Source organism: Scyliorhinus torazame, chromosome 14 (genome assembly GCF_047496885.1).
Source record: "Scyliorhinus torazame isolate Kashiwa2021f chromosome 14, sScyTor2.1, whole genome shotgun sequence".
Classification (NCBI taxonomy): domain Eukaryota; kingdom Metazoa; phylum Chordata; class Chondrichthyes; order Carcharhiniformes; family Scyliorhinidae; genus Scyliorhinus; species Scyliorhinus torazame.
In genome coordinates, this window is record NC_092720.1 from 47520765 (window position 1) to 47547658 (window position 26894).

The 26894-nt window shown below is 47.6% G+C and overlaps 2 protein-coding genes across 4 annotated transcripts in view; both read left to right on the forward strand.

Annotated features, from left to right (window-relative positions):
- Positions 1-26894, forward strand: part of tnk2b (tyrosine kinase, non-receptor, 2b) — a 543428-nt gene that overhangs the window by 175682 nt on the left and 340852 nt on the right. The gene's annotated exons all lie outside the window — the stretch shown is intronic.
- On the forward strand, positions 1969-10268 carry LOC140389706 (uncharacterized). The gene is made up of 2 exons (XM_072474107.1): positions 1969-2194; positions 5412-10268. Exon 2 carries the CDS (start codon positions 6125-6127, stop codon positions 7205-7207), a length of 1083 nt encoding a protein of 360 aa, XP_072330208.1. The 5' UTR covers positions 1969-2194; positions 5412-6124; the 3' UTR covers positions 7208-10268.

Genomic DNA, 26894 nt, shown 5'->3' on the forward strand with positions numbered 1-26894 from the left:
GATTGTATTGAACTGGGTGTTCAGCTGTGTCTTGTTGAACAGCGAAGATGCACATGATCCTCTTTTTGCAGAGCACTATCCGTGCTAGACTGTGTAGGCAGATGGACTCAGTGGAAGGACTTCCATCATGCAGCTAACAGCACAACACACTGAAGAATATGAAGTTTTTGAGGAAAAATGAGAGTATTGATGCAGTTACTCATCCATGAGAATTTTAATTGCTTACTTGGAGTGCTTTGGAAGTTATTGGTAGTTTCAAGGTGAATGCTTTTGTTACATTTGTTACTTTCACAGAAAAACTGCAATATTTTGTTTGCACCAAGGCAATCCAAGTCTCCATTGAACTTGTTGATTTTAATTATGTAATGTCACTCAGTTGTCAATTTAACGTCAATTTGTCAATATAGTGTATTAAGTTAATCTTGGTTCTGAATGCTTTTTGCACCTTTCAAAATGTTCCCAGTTCTGTGTGCTTAATATGGATAAAAACACAGTCTGTATATTTTTAGTGCAATTAGAAAAATAATAAGTGCAGGTCACGCTGATGGGCCGAGGCAAGTGGCGCCGCAATGAGGAGGGACGGGGTTAAGTGCGCGGTGGACGGATACTGTGGGCAGGGCGAAGGTTGCATGTGTGTCTGCAGCGGTACAAGGCAACCGGGGCACCCATGTATCCCATGAACCCTGGCTGTCGAGGTGTCAAAGCGTCATCGTTAAACAAGATGACTTGTTTAAATAGAACACAAGTTTTCAAGACCTAATTTGATGAATCTGACAGGGTGTGGCCACTGGCTGTGGAGAGGTTGGCATTTAGGAATCAGTGCTGGCAGCACCCTTCAGGGTCAAAGTAGCACTTTACACTGCTTTCATTTAGTTCTGTGGAAACATGTGCGAACTGGGCAATAGTTGTTTAAATTCTTTGGTTCTGTAATTCAAATACACAATATAAGCAGCATAGATTACAATAATGATATCCTCACAATGAAAATTAAATACGCTCTTTATCACCACTGAACGATAGTAATTGCCACTTTAAGTATTGTAATAGCACCTTTATTATGTTGCCAACAGCTTTGAATTTGAGCAGTTAAGTAAACAAAATGGTGCTACTGCCTATCCAGATGCACGTGCAAAACCAACAAAAGGAACTTCTTTGGTTTATGATGCTAATTGATAGAACACCATCGAGATTTGACAATTTAATCTGCCTTTATAATGAGTTTACTCTCCAGTATCAACATGATACTAGGCTGAAAGGTCAGCAGAGTACTGAGGAAGTGATATTTTGTTGTAGGTGCCATCTTTCATGTAGGTTGTGTAACCAATGATTTAACTCGCACAGGTTGAGCTATAATTTTATTTGAATAGCAGGTAATTTTCTTAGTGGAATTAAGAATAAATACTGAGGTTGCTGAAACTTTTTAATTCTGATGTAAATGCCTGAAATGTTAACTTGTCACTTCTCTCCAGACAAGCTGTGCCTGACCTGCTAAGAATGTTTCTCGCGGTTTGTGGTTGTGTTTTCATTCTCTTTTTTAAAAATAAATTTAGTGTACCCAATTCATTTTTTCCAATTAAGGGGCAATTTATTGTGGCCAATCCTGCACATCTTTGGGTTGTGGGGACGAAACCCACGCAGGCACGAGGAGAATGTGCAAACTCCACACGGACAGTGACCCAGAGCCGGGATCGAACCTGGGATCTCGGCGCCGTGAGGCAGCAATGCTAACCACTGCACCACCGTGCTGCCCTTTGTTTTCATTCTCTTCGGGATACTGGTCAAAAATACTCCTTGAATCATCACCAACAAAAACAGTCATATATATTTCCTATTTGTGTAAATTCGCTCCAAATGTTTTTGAAAAGCTTTGTTGCTTTCCTACTCAGTTGAACATTTGTATTGGAAGTAAAGATTGCACCACAACAAAAACAAAATTCTGAAAGATATTAAATTTTGTTTTACAGTGCTATTGCAAAGCAAATGAAATCACCTGGACTGGATGGACTACACCCCAGGTTTCTAAAAGAGATAGCTGAGGACACTGTGGAGGCATTGGCAGTGATCTTTTAGGAATCACTGGAGGCAGGAAGGGTCCCAGAAGACTGGAAAGTGGCTAATGTAACACCGCTGTTTAAGAAGGGAGGGAGGCAGAAGACGGGAAATTATAGGCCGGTTAGCCTGACTTCGGTCATTGGTAAGATTTTAGAGTCCATTGTCAAAGATGAAATTGGGTGGCACAGTGGGTTAGCCCTGCTGCCTCACGGAGCCGAGGTCCCAGGTTGAATCCCGGCTCTGGGTCACTGTCCGTGTGGAGTTTGCACATTCTCCCCGTATTTGCGTGGGTTTCGCCCCCACAACCCAAAGATGTGCAGGCTAGGTGAATTGGCCACGCTAAATTGCCCCTTTACTGGAAAGAATGAATTGGGTATTCTAAATTTATTTAAAAAAAATTAAAGATGAAATTGTGGAGTACTTGAAAGTGCATGATAAAATAGGACTGAGTCAGCACAGCTTCCTTAAGGGGAGGTCTTGTCTGACTAATCTGTTAGAGTTCTTTGAGGAAGTCACAAGGAAGTTAGACAAAGGAGAACCAATGGACGTGACTTATTTAGATTTCCAGAAGGCCTTTGACAAGATGCCGCATAGGAGACTGATAAATAAGTTAAGAGCCAATGGTATTAAGGGTAAGATCCTGGCATGGATAGAGGATTGGCTGACTGGCAGAAGGCAGAGAGTGGGGATAATGGGGTCTTTTTTTTAGGGGCTTTTTAAAGGGGCTTTTCACAGTAACTTCACTTGAAGAATACTTGTGACAATAAGCGATTTTCATTTCATTTCATTTTTAGGATGGCAGCCGGTGACTCGTGGTGTGCCTCATGGGTCGGTGCTGGGGCCACAACTTTTCACAATATACATTAATGGTCTGGAAGAAGGAACTGAAGGCACTGTTACTAAGTTTGCAGATGACACAAAGATTTGTAGAGGGACGTGTAGTATTGAGGAAGCAGGCGGGCTGCAGAAGGACCTGGACAGGCTAGGAGAGTGGGCAAAGAAGTGGCAGATGGAATACAATGTAGAAAAGTGTGAGGTTATGCACTTTGGAAGGAGGAATGGAGGCATAGACTATTTTCTAAATGGGGAAATGCTACCAACCCTTTGATTCCCATGTCAATCCAGAATCTACCCGTTCAGTCTTAAAAATATTCAATGATCCTGCCTCCACTGCTTTCTGAGGAACAGAGTTCCATAAACTGACGACTCTACTGAGAGAAACAAAATCTCCTTGTATCTATCCTAAATGGGAGTCAGGGATGTGGAACCTATTGTGTTTCTAAAGACATCATTGGAAAGATATGAATTTTGAAATTTGAGTTTTGTTTGACAAAAAATGGTACATTTACAAGAACTGTATTATCGTTCCGTATTCCTGAACTTGTTCACTGGTTCCAAGCAAATACAAAACTTCCAGAACTCTCCTAAAAATTTGGGAGGTTCATCCAGAAAGAGTCTTACAAGTCCCAGAAATTTTGCAGATACTTTTCAGACATATAATCCATAGAATCCCTACAGTACAGAAGGAGACCATTTGGCACATCATATCTGCACTGACCCCCTGAAAGAGCACTCTACCGAGGCCCACTCTCGTGCTGTATCCCCGCAACCATGCACTTTGATCATGACACTGAGGGACAATTTAGCATGGCCAATCCACCTAACCTGCACATCTTTGGGACTGTGGGAGGAAACTGGAGGAAATCCACATGGACACAGGGAGAACTTGCAAACTCCATGCAGATAGTCTTCTAAGGCTGTAATCGAGTCAGGGTTCCTGGCGCTGTGAGGGAGCAGTGCTAACCACTGTGCCACCCTGCCGCATCTGGATGAGATTCTGCTTTGGGACACAGTGCAATAATGCAGTGTAAAAGCACACAGCACAAAAATGCTAGAACTGCTTAAAAACCCAAGTTGCAGTGTTAAATCAGAATGGAAAAGCACTAAGTGTTTCCATTTCTGCCTCTTGGGTCCCAATTAACACTTAATTAGATAATCTGAGCATTCATTGACAACATTGGGTTTTCTGTTTGTATACAACAGCAAGTAGCATTTATCGTTGTAATTGTAAGATATTTCAGTGTATTCAGCAGTACAATCAGAGAAACCATTTGCAAACACAACCCCAAAATGATAATTTTAATATAAATGTTAATGGGCACGATTGAACGGCCTCGTTTTGCCCGACTCAGCGACGCAATGAGGCCATTAGATCTCGTGAGAGGACGCGTGGGAGATTTGCGATACTCTGACTGCCTCACGAGGGATAGCGAAATCGCACAAGATGTCGTGATCTGGGTCTCGCTCTCATTGAGCGAGATCCAGATGATCACATTTAAATGAGCCCGCGCCTGGGAGTCCTCGCCATGGCACCATTTGGCACTGGTCCACATGCACGTGGACCAGGCCATCGGAGGCCCCAGGTGGCTGGGCTCTGGGCTGGGTGGTACCCCAGGACTTCCTCTGTCACCTGGCACCTTGGCCCATGCAGCGACCAGGGGTGTTGTGGAGAGGTGCTTTGGTCTCCTGAAGATGAGGTTCCGGTGCCTGGACCACTCTGGAGGGGCCCTGCAGTACCACCCCAACAGGGTCGGGCGCATAGTTGTGGTCTGCTGCGTCTTGCACAACAGAGGGGCGAGGTCCTGGAGGAGGATACACAGGGGGAGCCCGATGAGGGCGATGCCTCTGCACATGAGGAGGAGGGGGAGGGGGGGCACACACTCGACCTGGGGGTGGGATATGGCCGGGAGGCTGCACGACGACACCGGCTAGGAGAGCGAGCACGTGAGGCTTCGATCGCCGCACGTTTCATTAACTAGGGGGAGGACATCGCTGAGCTAGGCACTTGCACCACGGATCGCGCACAACAGCACCACCCAGCACTCCCCCATTTCCCGCACCATCGCACAGCCCTACCGCCCACACCACCACTTTCACACCACATTAAACCTGCGGCACATCGTGAATGTTTTAACACGTTACTTGTGTCAGCGGTGTCATAATATACACCAGTATATCATGGTGCAGATACACACACTGATGGACACACAGCGGGACCAATCAACACACACAACACCGCAGCCAATCACCAGTTAGAGTACACGCACTATAAAGACAGGGGGCATCAGAGTTCCTGCTCATTCTAGTTGTAGCCTCTTAGTACGACAGAGCTCACAGCCTGCAGCACAGATCTTCACCATGTGCTAAGTGCATAGACTGGTTAGGAGAAGGCATAGGTCTTTAGTTCAATCTAATATAGTGTTAACCCACAATGAGAGTATGTTCAACAGTTTCTGATTTAATAAAATAGTGTTGCATTATTTAAGTGTTGGTGACCTGTATGTGTTCCATGGATCCAGAGCACCCAACACATCATGATACCAGGAGTTGAGGGGTATTAGAACTTCTTAGACCTACCTGCAAGTGATCTGCCTTCCACCAGCATACAGTCATCCTGCAAAATAGACAGCATCTTCCTGCCGCTGCCGCTCTGCATCACCGGTAACCTAGGGGACAACTGTAAGATATTCAAACAACGCTTCCAATTCTACCTTGAAGCCACAGACCGGGAGGATGCTTCGGACACCAGGAAGATCGCTCTCTTCCTATCCACGGCCGGGGACCATGCCATCCACATTTTCAATTCTCTCACCTTAGCGGATGATGAAGATACAACAAAGTTCAAGACGGTCCTCGTCAAGTTTGACACTGCAACATAGAGGTGAATGAAAGTTTTGAGCGCTATGTATTCCAACAGCGTTTGCAGGGTAAGGCTGAACCTCTCCAGTCCTTTCTCACCCACCTCCGCCCCTTGCGCAGTCCTGTAGCTACGGGCCCACCTCCGACTCCATGATACGCGACCAGATCGTTTTCGGTGTTCAGTCGGACCCCCTACGCCAGCAGCTCCTCAAGGTAAAGCAGCTCACCCTAGCGACCACCATCGAGACCTGCGTGCTACACGAACACGCCACTAGTCGGTATTCCCACATCCAAGCGGCTGAAACGGTGCGGCAAGGTCCCCACGAGGCGGAACGGGTCCAAGCAATCGAGCAACTCTTGGGCCTCAGCCTGGATGAGGGCGGCCATTTCGCACGCTTTTAGAGGACTCCCGCACTTGTGCGCACCAAACGAGGGGACGGCGACGTCGACAAACGTAATGCTCAGGCGCGCACCACGTATGACCGCGCATGCGCGGTGGCGCAGCGAACGTACTGACGCTCCGACGTGCGGCAACTGTGGCTCCGCCCATTTACAGCGGCAATGCCCTGCCAAATCTCGACAATGCCTGAGATATGGCAAACTTGGACACTATGCTGCCTTATGCAGAGCAGCTCAGCCTGCCAACATACATCGCTTCAGCCAGCCTCGCAGGAATGTCCGGGCCATTCAACCCACGGTCACCGAGTCCGATGCGGACCTACTACCCAACATTGACACCGAGGACCCGAAGGCGCCTTTTCAAGTCGGTATCGTTACAGAAAACAGGGTGTCCCCGAAGCAAAGAATCCAGCCTCTATCGGTATACAGCATCGATCCAGACGATGAGTGGTGTGCCACCCTGACGGTCAACCAGTCCCAAATACGATTCCGCCTGGACACTGGTGCCTCCGCCAATCTCATTGCGCGGTCTGACCTCGAAAGCCTTCGTGTCAAACCAGCCATCCTCCCATCAGCCTGCCAGCTATTAGACTATAATGGCAATGCCATTGAAGACAGCGACAATTGTCAGCTCGAAGTGACGCACAAGTCACGCAAAGCCATCCTTTCCTTTGAAATCGTGGGCTCCTCGAAAGCCTCCCTGCTTGGCGCGCAGGCATGCAAGCTGTTGAACCTAGTCCAGAGAGTTCACTCGCTCTCTCCTGATGACACGTCTGCCTTTCAGGACACCGACTTCAGGGCGCAACTCGACCCCATTATCAACCAGCACCACCACGTCTTCGAGGGCATGGGCACGCTCCCATACACCTACAAGATCTTATTAAAACAGAATGCCATGCCTGTGGTGCACGCACCTCACAGGGTCCCAGCACCCCTTAAAGACCGCCTCAAGCAGCAGCTGCAGGACCTCCAGAACCAAGGAGTGATTTCCAAAGTCACGGAACCAACCGACTGGGTCAGTTCCATGGTATGTGTAAAAAAGCTTCCGGCGAATTGAGAATTTGCAAGGATCTGAATCGCAATATCATGAGGGAGCACTATCCAATTCCCAAGCGCGAAGAGCTCACATGTGAGATGGCTCGCGCCAAGCTCTTCACAAAACTCGATGCCTCAAAAGGATTCTGGCAAATCCAACTCGACAAATCCAGCAGGAAACTTTGCACATTTAATAAATATTGTTACAACAGGATGCCGTTTGGGATCATATCTGCTTCAGAACTGTTCCATGGGATAATGCAACAAATGATGGAAGGCATTGAAGGTGTTCGCGTCTATGTCGACGACATAATCATTTGGTCCACCACCCCGCAGGAGCTGTTGGTCGCCTCCAGCGCGTATTCAAACGTATACGTGAGCATGGCCTCCGCCTCAACAAGGCCAAATGCTCTTTTGGTCAGACGGAACTCAAGTTCCTCGGGGACCACATCTCCCAGTTGGGTATGCAGCCGGATGCAGACAAGGTAGCTGCTATCACAGCTATGAAAACACCAGAGGACAAGAAGGCGGTCCTCCGATTTCTGGGCACGGTAAATTTTTTAGGGAAGTTCATCCCTAACCTCGCCTCTCATACTACGGCTCTCAGGAACCTGGTCCGGAAGACTACAGACTTCCAATGGCTCCCTGCCCACGAGCGCGAATGGAGAGAACTAAAAACAAAACTCACCACGGCCCCGGTCTTAGCTTTCTTTGATCCAGCAAAAGAGACCAAAATTCCGACCGATGCCAGCCAATCCGGCATTGGGGCAGTGCTCGTTCAACATGATGAGGCCTCATCATGGTCCCCCGTTGCATATGCGTCACGCGTCATGACCCCCACGGAGCAGCACTACGTGCAGATAGAAACGGAGTGCCTGGGCCTTCTGACTGGTGTGGTTAAGTTTCACGATTATGTCTACGGACGTCCTCAATTCACCGTCGAGACCGACCATTGCCCGCTGGTCAATATAATACAGAAAGACTTGAACGACATGACGCCTCGCCTCCAGCGTATTCTTCTCAAGCTCCGGCGATATGACTTCCAGCTGGTATACGCCCCTGGCAAAGTCCTCATCACTGCTGGCGCTCTCTCCAGGGCAGTCAACACTCCATGTGACCCAGCGGGATTTGTCTGCCAGGTTGATGCCCATGTGGCATTCGCGACCTCCAATCTACCTGCTACGGATGAACGCCTCGTCAAAATTCGCTGCGAGACGGCGCTGACCCTTTGCTACAGCGTGTCATGTGCCAGACGGGTGGCTCAAGGACCAATGCCTTCAATTCTATAATGTCAGTGATGACTTGGCGATAGTAGACGGGGTTCTTCTAAAACTGGACCGCATTGTCATCCCGCATAGCATGCACCAGCTTGTCCTGGAACAACTACACGAGGACCACCTTGGCATGGAAAAGTGCCGCCGCCGGGCCCGAGAGGCAGTGTACTTACCCGGCATTAATGAGGACATAGCCAACACAGTGCTCATCTGCCCCACTTGTCAGCGCTTCCAGCCGGCCCAAACACGTGAGAGCCTGCAGCCCCATGAGTTAGTCATGTCACCATGGACCAAGGTGGGCATCGACCTGATCCACGCGCTGGATAGAGACTATGTCCTGATCGTGGACTACTTTTCAAATTACCCGGAGGTGATACGGTTGCACGACCTCACCTCGTCTGCAGTCATTTGTGCATGTAAAGAAACCGTTGCTCGACACGACATCCCGCTCACGGTTATGTCGGACAATGGCCACTGCTTTGCCAGCCAAGAATGGTCCAACTTTGCCGGGCGGTACAATTTTGCCCATGTGACGTCCAGTCCCCTCAATCCAACGGCAAAGCGGAGAAGGGAGTACATATCGTCAAACGGCTCCTATGCAACGCTGCCAATGCCTGTCGCCAGCCCAGTTGCTCATGGGTCATACCCTGAGGACGACGGTGCCGTCCATTCATGTCCCAGACCTCAACCACATTCCGGTCCTTCGCCGGATGCAGCTGTCTCGTGCACAGCACAAGGTGGCTCATGACTCCCGTGCAGCTGATATCCCGGCTCTTGCTCCAGATGACAACATCCGCATCCATCTTCCGGATGGTGGCTGGTCTGCACCCGCTGTTGTCCTTCGGCAGGTGGCCCCCCGCTCGTTCCTGGTTCGTCTACCGGATGGCTCCATTCGGCGCCGCAATCAACGCGCCCTTCGTCTCGTTCCACGCTCGCTACGTGATCCTCCTCTGTCGCCTCGCCCTCCTCCTGACCCACGGACTATGCAGAAATCCCTGTCACTCTGCATCCCCCTGACTCTGACGCTGTCCAGCCCGCTCCTGAACCGGCGGCTGTCGACCCACCCTTGAGGCGGTCAACCAGACTTCGTCGCCCACCTCAGAGACTTAATTTATGAACTTTGCGGACTTATAGATTTTCTGCATTGTTTTGTTGCTTTGTTTGATCGTTTACCTGGTTTGTATATAGTGTTCATCTCGTTATTCTTGTTGCATACTGCTTCTCTGCACCAGACACATTTCCATGTAAATAGCTTAGTTCTCATGTACATAGTCCTGCAAATATGTCTTCGCACCCCATACGTAGTTAGGAACATTCTCACCATACACTATCTATTGCCACACATATACATTCTTTTATAAAATGGGGGATGTCATAATATACACCAGTATATCATGGTGCAGATACACACACACTGATAGACACACAGCAAGACCAATCAACACACACACCACCGCAGCCAATCACCAGTGAAGGCACACGCACTATAAAGACAGGGGGCATCAGAGTTCCCGCTCATTCTAGCTGCAGCCTCCAAGTAGGACAGAGCTCACAGCCTGCAGCACAGATCTTCACCATGTGCTGAGTGCATAGACTGGTTAGGACAAGGCATAGGTCTTTAGTTCAATCTAATATCGTGTTAACCCACAGTGAAAGTATGTTCAACAGTTTCTGATTCAATAAAATAGTGTTGCATTATTTAAGTGTTGGTGACCTGTATGTGTTCCATGGATCCAGAGCACCCAACACATCAAGCGGGTGTGATGAGTGCCATGTTGAATGATGACAACCCGCTCTGTTATGACCTGTGAGCTCCGGATTGCTAGACAATGTCTGACTCATGGCCATAGCTAAACCCTCCACCCCGGTGGTCCCTGTGTGTGTCACGGACAACCCACCACATGGCCATGTGGGGCAGCTGCCGTTGGTGTGCAGAGGGCGACGGAGTGTTGGGGGGGGGGGGGAGAAACACCCCACCCGGCCTCACCGTTGTTCGGAAGGTCGACCCCCAGCATCACTCGGTTCCCCTCACGACCCCTCAGGCACCGGACATAGCACAGAGGCATCTAGGTTTGGTGTAACAGCGAATTTAATCGTGACATTCACATACAAGTGCCGTAGCCCCTACAACTAAGCTGTGCCCTGCACCCGTGCCAACTTACAACATGTCTAACTTCTTTACCTTACGGGCCCTACCACTACGTCTTGGTGTTTCCCCAGACGGTACAGCAGGAGTGGAGGTGGACTGATGAGACACCTGCCCTGCGACGTTGATCCCCTTCGGCGCCCGTTTCCTGGGGCGACCTGGCTTGAATGGGCCAGGCCGCTCGGCGTGCGTGCTGGATAGTGTGGTGCCACCCTGCTCTGCCCGCTGCCCACCAGATGCACCAGGGATGGAACGGGGGGAGTCCGAGAGTTCCCGGGACCTCCCTTGCTGGAGTAACCGGGACGGCCACCAGAACCTCCTCTCTCGGAGAGCCCGGTGGTCCCCGGGCCTCACTATGGGACAGTGGTGCCCGAGGAGACATGCACCTTGGCACCACCGACACCTGGCGCCGCCAGTCCTGGAGGCCCGCTGTAGAGTTGATCAGGGTCTGAACATTTCCAAGATGGAGCTCAGGGAGTGCGCAATCCCGCTGGGATTCTGCGACGCCATCCAGCACGTGGCCAAGGCCGCCGATGCTCTCAGCGATGGGCTGCAGAGGCTGGGCCAGACCCCGGAGGCGGCAGCAATGTCCAATTGGCTCTGGCGCATGGCTGCCTGTGAACGGGCAGGCCTATCCTGGGCCATGGAAGACACGTGCACATCAAGCCCCACGCCTTGCAGAACCTGACCCATGGCCGAAACCGTTGCTCCCATTGCGTCCACCGCGGACGCCACCCGTGCGGTGTCGGCCTGGATGGCAGTCATGACCGGCACCACTCCCTGCTCCTGGACGCGGGTGGACTCCTCCAACTGGCTGGAAGACGGCCGTCATCCCGTTGTCCACTCCCTGGGTTTCCAAATGCATCGGGTCTGTGGATGGGTCTAGTAAGTCCAGGAACCCGAGGACTGTCTGGGCGGCAGCTGGGTGCTGGGCCTGGGCTGCCCTCCGACCGTCCAGCCCCTTGGCTGCTCCTACCTCCACCTACCGTACTGGTTCGGTTGTGTGGTGCGTACCAGTCAGTGACCCCGAAGCCTCATCACTTATGTGCCCAACCGATGTGAGTGTATCTGCGATGGTGGATGGTGTGGGTGACAGCAGTGCCGCAAACTTGAGCTCGTCATCTGTCCCCACGTCTGGGGTCTTGTGGGCCGATCCTTGGACCGACGCTACTAGTCTGCGGCCCACGTTAGGTGCCGTGTCCGGTATGTGTGTCGACTGTCTGGCCGTCCTCTGTGCGTCACTGTCCAGAGTCCCCACCCTCTCTCCGTCACTGTCCTGGCTCGCAGCCCTTTCCTTGTCCGACTCACGGCCATCAGTGTCCTCAGTGTCCGTCGTATCTTAGTCCCTGTCGTGTCTGTCCGTCCTCTGTGCATCCCCCTCCAGTGCCACGGCCTCAGGGGAGGGCCCTCCTGTCAGTCTTCTTTGCCCCCTCTGCCGTGCGTCGGTAGGGGTGGATGTGCTTGCAGCTGGACTGCGGGGGCTTCTCCGCGTCGTCCCTGTACGTTCGGCTCCTGGCCCTGCTGAGAACAATGAGGCATGTATCGGTCGACACTTGGAGTCGGGTGTGAGAGGGTGGAGGAGGCATTATGAGGGAGTGCAGTGTCATGGGGGGGGGGGGGGGGTTAGGGATTGGAAGGGGCATTCACAGGGGGTGCAAAGTCAGGGGGGGTTAGGGGGTGGAGGGGGCATTCAGAGGGGGTGCAGTGTCGGGGGGGCGTTAGAGGGTGGAGGGGGAATTCAGAGGGGGTGCAGTGTCGGGGTGGTTAGGGGTGGAGTGTCAGGCGGGGTTAGGGGGTGGAGGGGGCATTCAGAGTGGGTGCAGTGTCGGGGGGGCGTTAGAGGATGGAGGGGGCATTGTGAGGGGCTGCAGTGTCGGGGGGGTTAGGAAGTGGGGGGGGCATTGTGAGGGGGTGGAGTGGAGGGGGGTTAGGGGGTGGGGGGGATGTGTTTGGGTGGGCTGAAAATGGGGGGGGCTTGGGGGCAGTGGTATGGGGTTGGGGAGGTGACAGACTGAGGGGGTGTAGGGGGGGAGCATCAGAGTTAGGCGGTCAGCATCAAGACGCGCAGATGTTCTCACCATTATGGCTGGGTGGGGGGCCCTGGGCACCACGCCATGGCAGCTCTCAGTGGGGGGTTGCCCAAATGGGTCGGGAACAAAGTGGTGTCCCCAACCACCCCACCCCCCTTGCGTGGGCAAAGGGGGGAGTCACGATACTTGATGGGGGGTGGATGTTGGGGGGGAGGGGTGGGATGTGGCCCGGGGGCACCCTCGGGGTACTTACCCTGACAGCCCTTGTGAGGTCGTGGAGCTTCTTGCAGCACTGGTCTCCAGACCGAGGGGTGTGCCCCACAGGGCTTACCGTGGTGCCCAACTCACGCCAGCCCTGCCTCACAGTGCTAGCTAGTTGCCGGTGACCACGTCTTAGGCACAAGATGGCCCTGCGCTCTTCTACGGCGTCCAGCAGCGTGTCCAGATCACTGTTCCTGAACCTGGGAGCGGCACGGCGGGGCTCAGCCATCTCGACTGTTCGGGTCCTGTGCGCGGATCGCGCACTCTAAATGACGCGGCGCGGCGTCAGCCGGGCGTCGTGTGATGACGTCGCCGCTCTGGGGCCGTTTCCCGCGGCCCCGCTGCTGGCCCCTTTTCGGGGCCTGAATCGATCGTGCCCGCTGCTGTTTCGCGCCGTGGTGAAACGCGACGGCTTTCACGACGGCGCGGACACTCTGCCTCATTATCGGAAAATCGCGCCGCACTGTAAATTCTATGAAAATCTATGATGTCTGATCTCAATGTTTTATGGAAAACTGCTGCAGCACCTAACATGGTGCCACAAGAGTGGAATGTTTCTGGGATTGTGCCTTTATGGAAAGTATCCATGCAGGTAATAATAGCCAATGCATGGATCAAAGCATCCTTCTGTGGCATTAAATCTACTGGATATTTCACGTGAACTGTTAGTTGGTTAGGCTAACGAAAATGGGACTTGTGCTATTCAAAGGCAGTCTTGTAATACTCAGTAACGTACCCTATTTGTGTCCACTGAATGGAGGCTGTTATGACAACAATAAAATCCAGAGGGCCATTGAGGTAGAAAGTAACCAAATATATGGGGAGACTTATTACCGACTAAATTGATGTTATTGAGGAAATTGATTAGTTTGGCACAGCGTTGATTGATTGATTTGATTTGATTTATTGTCACATGTACCGAAGTACAGTGAAATGTATTTTTCTGCAGCCGAGGAACGTACACAGTACGTACATAGTAGACACAAGAATAATCAACAGAGGACATTGACAAATGGTACATTGACAAAACCGTGATTGGTTACCGTGCGGAACAAGGGGCCAAACAAAGCAAATACATGAGTGAGACTTACTATGAATTAAACTTCTCAAAATCATACTAGCATTTTAAAAAAAGAATGTGTTTCAGCCAGTGTGAGTTAATCCTTACAGCATGTTAAGACTGGCCTATCAGCATGCACCAAAAACAATGCCTGGAGTAGTTGCTGTGGTGCTGACATTAAATGTTGGAAGACTCACTGGGCGTGATTCTCCGATGCCGCGCCGTTTGGGAGAATCGCCTGGGGCGCCATTTTTTCACGCGATGATTCTCCGCCACACCCCGCTATTCTCAGGCCCGGATGGGCCGAGCGGCCTGCCCAAAACGACGGCTTCCCGCCGACTCCATCCGCACCTGGTCGCTGCCGGCAGGAACAGCGTGGGAACGCTGGGGGGAGCGGCCTGTGGGGGGGGCGAGGGGGATACTTTCACCGGGGTAGGACTCAAAAGGGGCCTGGCCCGCGATCGGTGCCCACCGATCGGCGGGCCGGCCTCTCTGAAGGAGGACCTCCTTTCCTCCGTGCCCCGCAAGATCCATCCGACATCTTCTTGCGGGGCGGCCTCGGGGAGGATGGTAACCACGCATGCATGAGTTTCTCGAGTCCCCGATCCTAGCCCATTGTCGGGCCCTGAATCGGTCGAGACCGGGGCCGTTTCGTGCCGTTGTGAACCTCGACGGCATTCACGGCGGCGTGGGCACTTCGTCGTGGGAGCGGACGAACAATCGCGCCCATTGTTTTTGTTGAGGCCAGCCTATGCACTCACTTTGTATCATTCCACTTGCATTGACCTGTATGCATGTTTCAGTTCAGTAGTTTATTATTTTACCAGTATCCTGTTATTGATGGAAATACCCAGAGAGCAAGGTTTATTCCAAGCGTTAATAGGTACTCATAGCATTCGATCATGTGTGGGTTCCAGCATTGCATTTTGAAACTAAATGTTTACTTCCATTACAGAAATATAAATAACTGTCTTGTTAAATAATCTACGATATATATTATTGACCCTACTCTGCTGGCTTTTCCTGATGAGTTGAGCTGTTGGCCTGTTTATGCCCAGAAAAACAGTGGGTATTGTTGGTTTGCATTACTGGAAACAGCTGCTTGTTCTGCACTGGATCTGTTGCCACTGACATAATTCACAAAAGCACCTTGTGGTGCTTCTTCATATTGGTGAAGTTGATGTTGTTAATAACCTTACAATGCTGAAAATAATGGCATCAGTAAATGCACTTTGTAAGCCTTTTAATGCAATTGATTACATTCTAATCAGGCAATTTCACATTATGGTGTTCTTTTGAGTAAAAGAGAGTTATTTACAATACATATAACTCTCCCATCTCTTCTGTGTTTTGTGGTGTCTTATAAATATGGCAATCGTTCATCCTTTTATTTTTATGTCTGTGCAATACAGTATTCTTATTGTTCTGCAGACAAAGGTGACCCAGGCATGCCAGCATGGTTAGATTTTGTCAGCATAAAGTTATTCTTGATTAGAATTGCAAGCTGCACAGAAATTCCTTTATGTATGGGACATTAAGCTGCATTGCAGAAACATACATTGCACTGGCATCAATAGTTTATATTTATAAAAAATGTCACTGCACTATGCCTGACTGTCCAATTGAGTGGGTGAGAAGGTGACTTGCTGTCATGCCAGACTTAGGGGAGGAAAGGAAAGGCTCTATGGGAATAAAATTCTCTTATTTTCTTTTCTTGTGAGTAAGTGCTTGCTATGTTTTCACACAGGCATGACAGAAGGTGGGAGCTCATTTGCTGCATGAGAAATTATAGGTCTAAGCTAGTGTCCTAGCTACTGTTTTGATGCGCTGCACTCTTCCATGAAAATGTTTAAATTGTTGCTTGTTCAGGCACTTTTACAATTAATGCTCTGTAGCCCAGGTTCTGGGAATCTGAATCTCACGCGGACTCCCAACATTAACGTTGCTAAACCTGGCTTCTTAATCCAGACAACGCAATTGTCAGCCAACATTTCCATAAATCGACAATTCTGCTATTGGGCTAAAGAGGATCGCTTTCAGTAATGTAAGTCGGGGAAATCAATATGTGGAAATAGGACTTTGTGATTTCTGTAGTCCTAGTCACAAATGTAAAAGTGCTGGTTAACTCTTACTGTGTCTTTTTCTCTCATTCGTCCTCAGAATATCCAAACTTCCTTATCGTCCACAGGAGTTTATTTTCTTTATAACCTTCAGGCTTTTAAAGTGAATATGGCTGAATATTTAAAGAAATATTTTCTTGTACAACTGCAAAACATCCCTAACGCTTTGCAGCCAAATAAGTAAATACAATAAATGCTGGATAAACTTAGCAAGTCTGACAGTGTTTGTGGAGAAAGAATCAGAGTTAAAGTTTTGAGTCCATTTAACTCTTTAGAGCTGATATTTCAGATTTCCAGCATCCAGAGTATTTTGCTTTACTTAAATACTTTTGAAGAGTAATCACTGTTGTGAAGTAGGAAACTGGACAGCCAGAAAACTCCTGCAAACAGTAATATTATAATAACCAAACAATCTGTTGATTGAGGGCTAAATGTTGACCAGGTAACTGGGGCTAACATCCCTCCTCTTCTTCGAAATAGTGCCATGGGATCTTTTATGTGCATCTGAAGGGGTTTAACGTCTCATCTGGAAAACGGCATTTCTTTTTTTTTTATTAAGGGACAATTTAGCGTGGCCAATCCACCTACCCTACACATCTATGGGTTGCCGGGGTGAGACCCCACACACATGGAGAATGTGCAAACTCCACACAAGACAGTGACACGAGGCCGGGATCGAACCCGGGTCATCAGCGCCGTAGGCAGCAGTGCTAACCACTGCGCCACCGTGCCGCCCTCGAAAAACGGCATTTCTGACAGTGCAGTACTCCTTCAGCTCTGCATTGGTGTGTCAACCTAGATTTTTGTGCTCCAAGTCCTGGAATGGGACTTTAAACCATGACCCAGAATCAGAGGTGAATTTACTACCAACTGTGCCACGGCTAACACACTGTTTCTGCGATCACTTTCTTTAGCTTTTGTGGTTTCTGGTTGTTAGAGGTGAAAATATCCACACGAAGGCCTGAGTATAAGTAAAAAGCAGCTTATATCAGAATTCTGGGAGAAAAGGCCTGAGGCTCCGCAGCCTATTGACAGCACCCTTTCTCACTTGAGCTAAGGTTCACACGGGTTAATATACAGATTCAAGGGGTGGAATTAGATGTATTCTTATTTACATACAATCAATCAGCTATATTCGCGTCACACTTCATTACATGCAGTCAATCAATTTTCTTAGCATCCCAGTTATCACATATATGGTTAAAGTGGGTGTTGTCTTACCCGCCACTAACTTCATACAGAAGTCATTCAAAACTAACATAATGATGTCCTGTCTGCAGCTGGGGTCCTTGGGCTTATCAAGGACACATAGCATTTCTTGTTCTGTGACGCTGTTATCAGTGGCTGTTAAAATACTCCCTAGGTTCTCATGAGGTAGTTTACAGTTTATAACTTATTGTTCAGGAATGTGGCTAGTTCGGCCATTTTGTGTCTTTAGTATTGCTTTAATAGCTAACAGCCATTTTGTGTCCTTTCTGATATTAACAAGCATTGTGTATACACTATCTATTTCTACAAATTGCTTCTTCTAAACAGGCATCTAAGCCAATGATTACCTTTTGTCTCATCAGAACTATTCAAAAGTAATATAGGAGCACAAATGTAGTTACAGGGCCACCTATAATTTATATCATAGTCCAGTATCACAAAATTCCCTCGAACATGGTATTAATGGCCTTGCTCTTCATGTAGATTTCTCAGTTTAAAAGAAAATGTTACAGTGCTGAAGTGTTTGGGTATGGTGATGGAAACGGAATTGTGTAGTGTAAAGAGACTTTACTAGCAATTCAAAAATCTGAGAAGCAATTCAACTGGATCATCTAGCAAAGGAATAATATCAAAGGCCACAAAGGGAGTGCAAGTTGATGGTCAAGTGGCACTAGGCCATTGATAGAAGCATTAAAGGACAGATCAGCTGCCCTAGTCCTAGAATAGTTTGTGATTGGAAAGTGTGGAAACAATTAACAAAAATGGACATAAACTATTGTTAAAAGAAATTTGTCAAAATAATAATGTTTGACTTGTGTGAAAATTATTTGTTTTTGAGCTAACAACAGCTACAATGTGTATACAATATGTTTAATATGGTAAAACATTTCAATGTGTTCTCAGAATTGAATATCAAACAAACTTTGACACAGAACCACCTAAGGGGATATTAGGACAGATGGCCAGAAGCTTGGTCAAAATTGTGGGTTGAAGGAGGAAATCATGGTATAGAAGTGGAAAGATTTAGGCAGGTGGAAGGATTTAGGGAGGGAATTCCAGAGCTTGGGGCCAAGGTAGCTGAAGGCAATACCACCAGTAATAGAATTAAATGAATCAGGAATGCAATAGAGGGGAAAATTGAAGGAACACTGTGGAAATATGGAGATGCGAGGCTATGGAGGAATTTTAAAACAAAGCTGAGCATTTTAAAGTTGAGGCGCACAGGACTGGGAGTCAGTGTTGGTCAGTGAACAGAGGGTTGACGAACGTAACAGTTCAGATTCGATATGTACCTACAAGTTGTAGCCACAAAAAAAATCAGTGTTACAGATGAATTAAGATGATCTAATGGATTAATTTAAATGTATCATCTAATTGTGATTGCTGTTAGTTAGACTCACCTCTGCATACTAATTTTTCACTTTTTATGAGGCAAAGTAGGTGGCAAGAAAAGGCAATCTGATGAAGGTAAAGGTGAGGGAAATGGCATCATGAATGTGAATGCTACTATGTATTTTCTGGACCAATGAGATTGAAGTACTGTGAAATGAACACTACAAGGGTGAAATGAACACTACAAGAGTTGAAAAGGAAGTGTGGAGTGGGTGAATTCAATGTTACAACTGAAATAGGACAAACTAGATGGACCACCCGACATTGACTTAGGCACTGGAAATGACAACAGTGTTCCCAGCCCTCTCAACCCTGCAAAGTCCTCCTTATTAACATCTGGGGACTTGTTCCAAAATTGCGAGAGCTGTCCCACAGACTAGTCAAAAAAAAAGCCTGACATACTTGCAGGGGCTGGTTTAGCACAGTGGGCTAAACAGCACGCTTGTAATGCAGAACAAAGCCAGCAACGCGGGTTCAATTCCCGAATGGGTGCTGGAATGTGGTGACTAGGGGCTTTTCACAGTAACTTCATTGAAGCCTATTTGTGACAATAAGCGATTATTATTAATTATACGTTACAGACAATGCCACCATCATCGCCCCTGGGTATGTTCTGTACCACTGACTAGACAGACAGTGGTATACAGTCAGGGGCAAGTTGCTCTGGGAACCCTCAACGTTGATCCTTGGCTCTGTGAAGCCTCATGGCATCAGGTCAAACTTGCGCAAGTTAATTTCCTACCGATTACTACCTACCGCCCCCCCCTTCAGATGATGAATCAGTACTCATCCATTTGAACACCACTTGGAGGAAGCATTGAGGTTGGAAAGGGCAAAGAATGTACCAAGGGTGGGGAATTACCATGCCCATCACCAAGAGTGGTTTGATAGCACCACAGTGATCGAACTGAACAGGTCCGAAAGGACGTAGCTGCGAGACTGTATCTTCAGCAGATGATGAGAGAACCAACAAGAGGGAGAAACCTACTTGACCTCGCCTTCACCAATCTATCTGTTGCAGATGTAACTGTTCTTGACAGTACTGGCAGGAGTGACCACTGCAAATTCCTTGTGGAGACAAAGTCCCTTTTTCACTCCTTTGCCTTGTGTGGCATTACTGGCATGTTGAATGGGACAGGTTTCAACAGATCTAGCAACTCAAAACTGGGCTTCCATGGGGCATTTTGGGCTGTCAACAGAATTGAACACAATCTGTAACCTCATGTCCTGGCATATCCCCAACTCTACCATTACCATCAAGCCAGTGGATCAATACTGACCAAATGAAGAGTATAGGAGGGTATGTAGGAGCTGGAAAAATCATAACTAAAAATGAAGTGTCAACCTCATGAAGTTACAACATGGGACCACTTGCATGCCAAACAGCGAAAGCAAAATATGCTAGACAGAGCTAAGTAATACCAACAGCCAATGGATCAGATCTAAGCTCAGCAGCCATGCTACATCCCGTTGTGAATGGTGGTGGAAAATTAAATAACTCACTGGAGGAGGAAGCTGCACAAATATCCCCATTCCATCAATGGGGGAGCCCAATACATCAGTTCAAAAGATGAGGCTGAAGCATTTGCAGCCATCTTCAGCCAGAAGTGCCAAGTGGGTGATCCATCTCAACCTCCTAGTGAGGTCCCCAGCATTACAGATGCTGGTCCTCAGCCAGTTCTTTTCACTCCACATGATATCAAAAAATTACTTGAAATCACTGGATACAGCAATAGCGCTGAAGACCTGTGCTCCAGAACTACCCTAACCAAGCCATTCCAGGAGAGTTGAAACCCATCTACCGGCAATGTGGAAAATTGCCCAGATGTAGCATAGTGGTTAGCGCAATTGCTTCACAGCTCCAGGGTCCCAGGTTTGATTCCCAGCTGGGTCACTGTCTGTGCGGATTCTGCACGTTTTCCGCGTGTGTGCGTGGGTTTCCTCCGGGTGCTCCGGTTTCCTCCCACAATCTAAAGATGTGCAGGTTAGGTGGATTGGCCATGCTAAATTGCCCTTAGTGTCCAAAAATTGCCCTTAGTGTTGGTTGAGTGGGGTTATTGGGTTATGGGGTTTGGGTGGTGTGGACCTGGGTAGGGTGCTCTTTCCAAGAGCCGGTGCAGACTCGATGGGCCGAATAGCCTCCTTCTGCACTGTAAATTCCATGATTCTATGATTCAGATATTTCCTGTCCACAAAATGCACGACAAATCCGACCCGGCCAATTGCCACCCTATCAGTCTACTCTCGGTCATCAGCAAAGTAATGAAAGGTGTAGTCGACAGCTCTATCAAGCGACATTTAGACAGCAATAACCTGTTCACTGCTCAGTTTGGTTCTGCCAGGGCCACTCAGTTCCGTAACTCATATCAACGTTGCTCCAAATATGGACAAAAGAGCAGAACTCGAGGGTGAGATGAGAGTAACTGCCCTTGACATCAAGGCAGCTTTTGACCAAGTGTGGCATCAAGGAGCCTGAGCAAATCTGAAGTCATTTGGAATCTGGGAAATTCTCTGCTGGTTGAAGTCATATCAAGCGCAAAAAAAGATGGTTGTGGTTGTTGGGGGCCAATCATCTCAGTCCTGGGACATCGCTGAGGGGTTCCTATGGGTAGTGGTCTCCATCAATTATCTTCTCTTCAACATAAGTTTAGAGATGGGGATGCTTGCTTATTGTACAATGTCGAGCAACATTTGCAAACTCATCAGATACTGAAGCAGTCAGTGTCCTTATGCAGAAAGACCTGGATAATATTCAGGCTTAGTCTGAAAAGGGGCAAGTAACACTTACACCATACAGTGCCAGACAATGACCATCTCCAACATGAGAAAATCTAACAATCTCGTCTTGAGATTCAATGTTATTACCATTGTTGAATCCCCTATTATTATCATTATGGGGGTCACCATTGACTAGAAACTGAACTGAAGCAGCCACATAAATACTGTTGTTACAAGAGCAGGTCAAAGACTACGAATTTTGCAGACAATAACTCCACTCCTGACTCCCTGAAACCTGTCCAACATCTACAAAGCAGAAGTCAGGAATGTGATGGAATACTCGCCATTTGCTTGGATGAGTGCAGCTCCAGCAACATTCAAGAAGTTTGACACCATCTAGGACTGAGCAGCCTGCTTGATTGTCACTACATGCACCACCTTAAACATTCAATCCCTCTACCACGGATGCACAAGTCGCACATTATTATGACGTAGAACTATATTACTGTTTTTTCACTGTTGCTGGGTCAACATCCTGGAACTCCCTTTCTAACAGCACTGTGGGTGTTCCTACAACACATTGTTGCTCTCTTTGGTTGGCTCTGAATATGGCGGTCAATATGGTCGCCTTCCTTAATCTTAATTATGTTTGCTCTAGAGTCGCCAGGTATCTTTTGATACCGCCACAAGGTTCGAACCCGAATACTGATCAAAAGAGCCAATACACCAGTTAGTTAGTTCAAAGTCAATACTATTTATTTACACACACAGCAATATCTACTCATACACAAAATACTACAGACTAAACTATCACTGCTGCTAAAGCCTATACTTAGCTTCGGGCGCCCACTCAGTCAGAGGAACAATGGCCGTTGTTCGGGTCTGAGGCTGCTGGGGTCGAAGTGGTAGAGGGGAAACAGCTAAGGTTGTCCGTCTGGTAGCGAGCGTTGACCTTGGAGTTACTTGCTTCTGGTGCAGCTGGTAGACGGGTCTCTCCGGTGAGAGCCGAGTCCAAGAGAGCGATTCTCTCTTTGGGCCGCCTTCTTATACCTGAAGGGGCTTCGCGCGCTTTTGGGCGGGTCTTGAACTTGGCCCCAATCAATTGGGCTGTATCCTGATCACTCGTATTGATCTTGACCAATAAAGGGGTGGGTACCCTGATGGCTGGGCGTGTCCTGGGTGGCCGTTGGCCTGCTTTGTTTTCTGCTTTCGGTTTGGGGAACTGGCGCCGTGAGGTCTGGGGCCAGATCGGTTACTTAAGTATCTTCCTTTGTTCCCGGAGATGGGCCATCCATATGCTAATGAGCAGACAGTTTCAGTCTTGTCTGGGAGCTGCGGCTCCAACATGCAGACAGGCTCTGTGCCTGCTTGCTTTCTTAACATTGTCCATTTTTCCCTGCAATCTTTGCAAATGTCCATTTTGTATTCTGGAAGTGGCCATCCCAGGTGGCTACAACATGACTGCAGCGGTTCAAGAAGGTGCACACTAACATCTCGAGGGCAATTAGGGGCGGGCAATAAATGCTGGCCCAGCATCCACAGTTCATGACCAGTTTAAAAAAAGTCGAAGTTCAGAAGGATTGGATTGAGAGAAAAAAAATTCAGAATGAAACTGAAAAGATTTTACATTGTATATTAAAAAAATATCCAACAATAATTCATACATGAAGGATTAAGGCTCTACACTTAGAATTGATTAGCAGTAATTAGCACATTTTACGTAATCAAAAGAGTGAAATGGGTCAATTTTAACTTGCTGTGGCATATTTTCATGTCTACCTTGCAAAAACTTCACAACATTCAGCACATTTCATGAGTGAGCGCAACAATGAAATGTCCTTTTTGAGAAGCTAAACAGGGGAGCTGTATATTTTAGAGAGTATTCTTTTAGATGTTTTGCTTTAACTGCTCAATCTGCCCCTTTCCTGAAGTTGCTGTCTTAATTACACATAATTGAAGGTAAACACCATTAGCCTCACTGTTATTTGATAGGAAAATCTGAGGCAGGAGGAATATTTTCCTCTTCTGCTCATGGCCAATCTTTCCTTTGCCATTGTATTGGAGAGTTCCAGGAATCCTTATGACTGGTGGATTGAATTAGAAACCAAATTCTGGTTTTGCTGGCTGCTGTTGGAGGCTGCTTTGTGTTTGACATATGGCTGTGATTTGCTTGATGCAAAGTAGATTAGAACCTTACATTTTCAGTCATATGCATAATAGTCCTGGTCTCCAGAGTTGTTCTGAGGAGCTGCTTGTTCTTCTTTTAATTGCAGATAGAATCCACAGAGAGGAATGAATTCCTCACCAATCTACAATGCTTCAGAATGGGTGGCACGGTGGCACTGCTGCCTCACGACGCCGAGGACCCGGGTTCGATCCCGGCCCCGGGTCATTGTCCATGTGTAGTTTACACATTCTTCCCGTGTCTATGTGGGTCTCACCCCCACAACCCAAAAATGTGCAGGGTAGGTGGATTGGCCACGCTAAATTGCTCCTTAATTGGAAAAAATGATTGGTTACTTTAAATTGAAAGAAAATCTACAATGTTTCAGAACAACTATAAAGGGATGTCAGAAATTCACATTTTCTGGCCAAGAGCATAGGAAAATAAATTAATCTCTATCTTTCAGTGTCCTGCTCTGTAATCTATCAGTGGAGATATATATTGTTAATCTCCGATTTTGGCTCGTTCCCTTCGGCTCAATCGCCTGAGTACTACCAGTAAAGCACATTGGCTGCTATCCCCAAGAACTTGGATTTCTTTGCCACATGGGCTTGAAGTAACTCACCAACCAAGCAAGCAGTTTTGAAGAGTCATACAAACTCAAAACCTTAACCCTGTTTTTCTGCTGCCAGACCTGCTGAGTTTATCTAGCATTTTCTGTTTTTAACCAGTATTTACTCGAATAACCTCTCCCCACCTCCTGTGAAAGAAAACTGGGCTGGATTAAGAATTTTTGTGCTCAAGTCCTGGAGATGGACTTGAACCCAAAACCGTACGATTGTGTAGGTGAGCACAGCTGATACTCCAGGAACAGATAATTATTAAGGGGTAAGATGAAAGTCATTTTTGGCCTGCAATGCTGCTCTGCTTCTGTTAGAGCAGCAGTTACAGATGCAGAGACTAGTCCCGGTCTCCAAAGTAGTTCCCCCTGCAGTTAAATACATTCTTTCCACATGGTAAATGAAGATATTACCCATTACAAACGCTGTTTCAGTCAATTTTATAATAATAATCTTTATTGTCACAAGTAGGCTTACATTAACACTGCAATGAAGTTACTGCGAAAATCCCCTAGTCGCCACATTCAGGCACCTGTTCGGTACATGGAGGGAGAATTGAAACTGTTCAAATTATCTAAGAGCACGTCTTTTGGGACTTGTGGGAGGAAACTGGAGCACCCGGAGGAAACCCACGCAGACACAGGGAGAACGATGAGACTCCACACAGACAGTGACCCTAGCCGGGAATCGAACCTGGGACCTTGGCGCTGTGAAGCAACAGTGCTAACCACTGTGCTACCGTGCCACCCATTTTGAACCATGTAGATTTCTTGATGTGTTCAATTACCTGTGGTGGCTTGGGAAGATAAAAAAAAATGCTTCATACTGTGTTAACCTTCACCACTACAAGATCTGTCCCTGTTCTTGTTGCCAACTTTGAAGAGATTCTGGGAGATGTCACATGACATTCTATCTTCATCTGTCCCAGCCACAAACATCTGCTATTGGTCTCATCTCAGCCGTATTGAAAACCGAGGAGTTTGAGCCTAGGCACTTGCTAGATTTCAGGCTGAACGCTCCGGGATCTGCCTGGCGCACCACCCAGGAACAGATGGCCTTTAAGCAAGAACTAAGCCTGTGGCGTGGTGCTCCCTATCTACACATTTTCCACCTCGGACGTGTTGCAGCTGGTGAGGAGAGCCAAAACATTGCCCAGGCTCCAGAGAGGGAGCAGCTGCCTCAAGCCAGTTCTGGGAGCCGCCAACATTACTGTAAGTAGAACCAGCACTTTGCCAATATCAAGCAGCCTTCATTAACTCCCCCCCCCCCCCCCCCCCCCCCCCCCGCCCCCCCCCGCACACACACACTCACACACAGACAAATGTCCTGGCTGCCTTCCACCCCCATCCACCTATTAACTCTATCTATATCCATGAACCTTAACAGTTGTGTACCTAAATCTCCCAGATTGCTTTTAATGGTCACCAGATTCTGATTCCGGTAGACTCCCAGCTCTACTGTCACATCTAGGTATGTGTGGAGTTATTATACACACCAGGTTTAGGGATACTGAAGAGCATCTGCATTTACTGATTGGTTATAAACCAAAATACATGTTAAATTGCGGTGTTATGGGAGCCCCAAAGGAATTCTCGTCCTCATCATTTTAAAACTTCTTTCATGGGATATGGATGTCACTAGCAAGGCTAGCATTTATTGCTCATCCCTAACTGCCTGGAATGGAGTAGCTTACTGGGCCATTTCAGAGTGAACTACATTGCTGTGGATCTGGAGTCACATGTAGGCCTGACCGGATAAGGATGGTGGGTTTCCTTTCCTACAGGGCATTGGGTTTTTACGATAATCAATGACAGTTTCATGATTACCATTACTGAGACTAGCTATTCAATTCCAGATTTTATTAGTTGAATTCAAATTCAGCCAGCTGCCATGGTGGGATTTATACCCATGCTCCCAGAGGATTAGCTTGCGTCTCTGGGTACGAGCCGAGTGACATTACCACAAAACACCATCTCCCTTGAGATGGTCTAGTTCTACTTAAATGACAACACAGAAAACAGTGGCAAAAATAACAGACCAAACAGCGAAGTGAACCAACGCCTGAAGCAAAAATGCTAGGTGATATAATTTTAATGACAATCAGGATTACCAGAGCACTGATTTCATGTTCTGAATTCAGATGCTTTTAAAACCATGTAAAATCCAGTTGATTCCTCATCTAAGTAATTTTTGAACCTCTAACGAGGTAAATGATTTTTTCCTCTGCTTTCATTGTTCTCTTTGTTCAGTACTTCCAACTGTGTGTCTCCATTATTCTCGGTTTCTCGTCAATCCCTGCAGTCCAACACATTTCATTGTGGACATGTTTTCTACAGTAATGAGTAGGTGTGAAGGGGACAATTGAAACGATCACTGGACAATAAGGTCTAGTTTTTAAAACACAGTGTGAAATATCAATATGAGCAATGGACTTTGCCTTGATGTTTATTAGACTGGGACATAAGATAATTTGAAGAGGTTACTAGACAGTGCTTGGTATTAAAACAACACCGTCAAAAAGATTTGTGTTTGCCAATAAATGAATGGAGTGTAAAAGTGCATAATTGTCTTTACTTCTCCGAATTGTGATTGATGAAAATAACATAGCTGTTCCACCTCCACTTTACCTTGTGATGGACTTGACTTGTTTGAGAAATGAAAGTGAAGGTACAAAATTTCAGGGCAATAAAGTGAAACAAATGATAAAACTTAAAA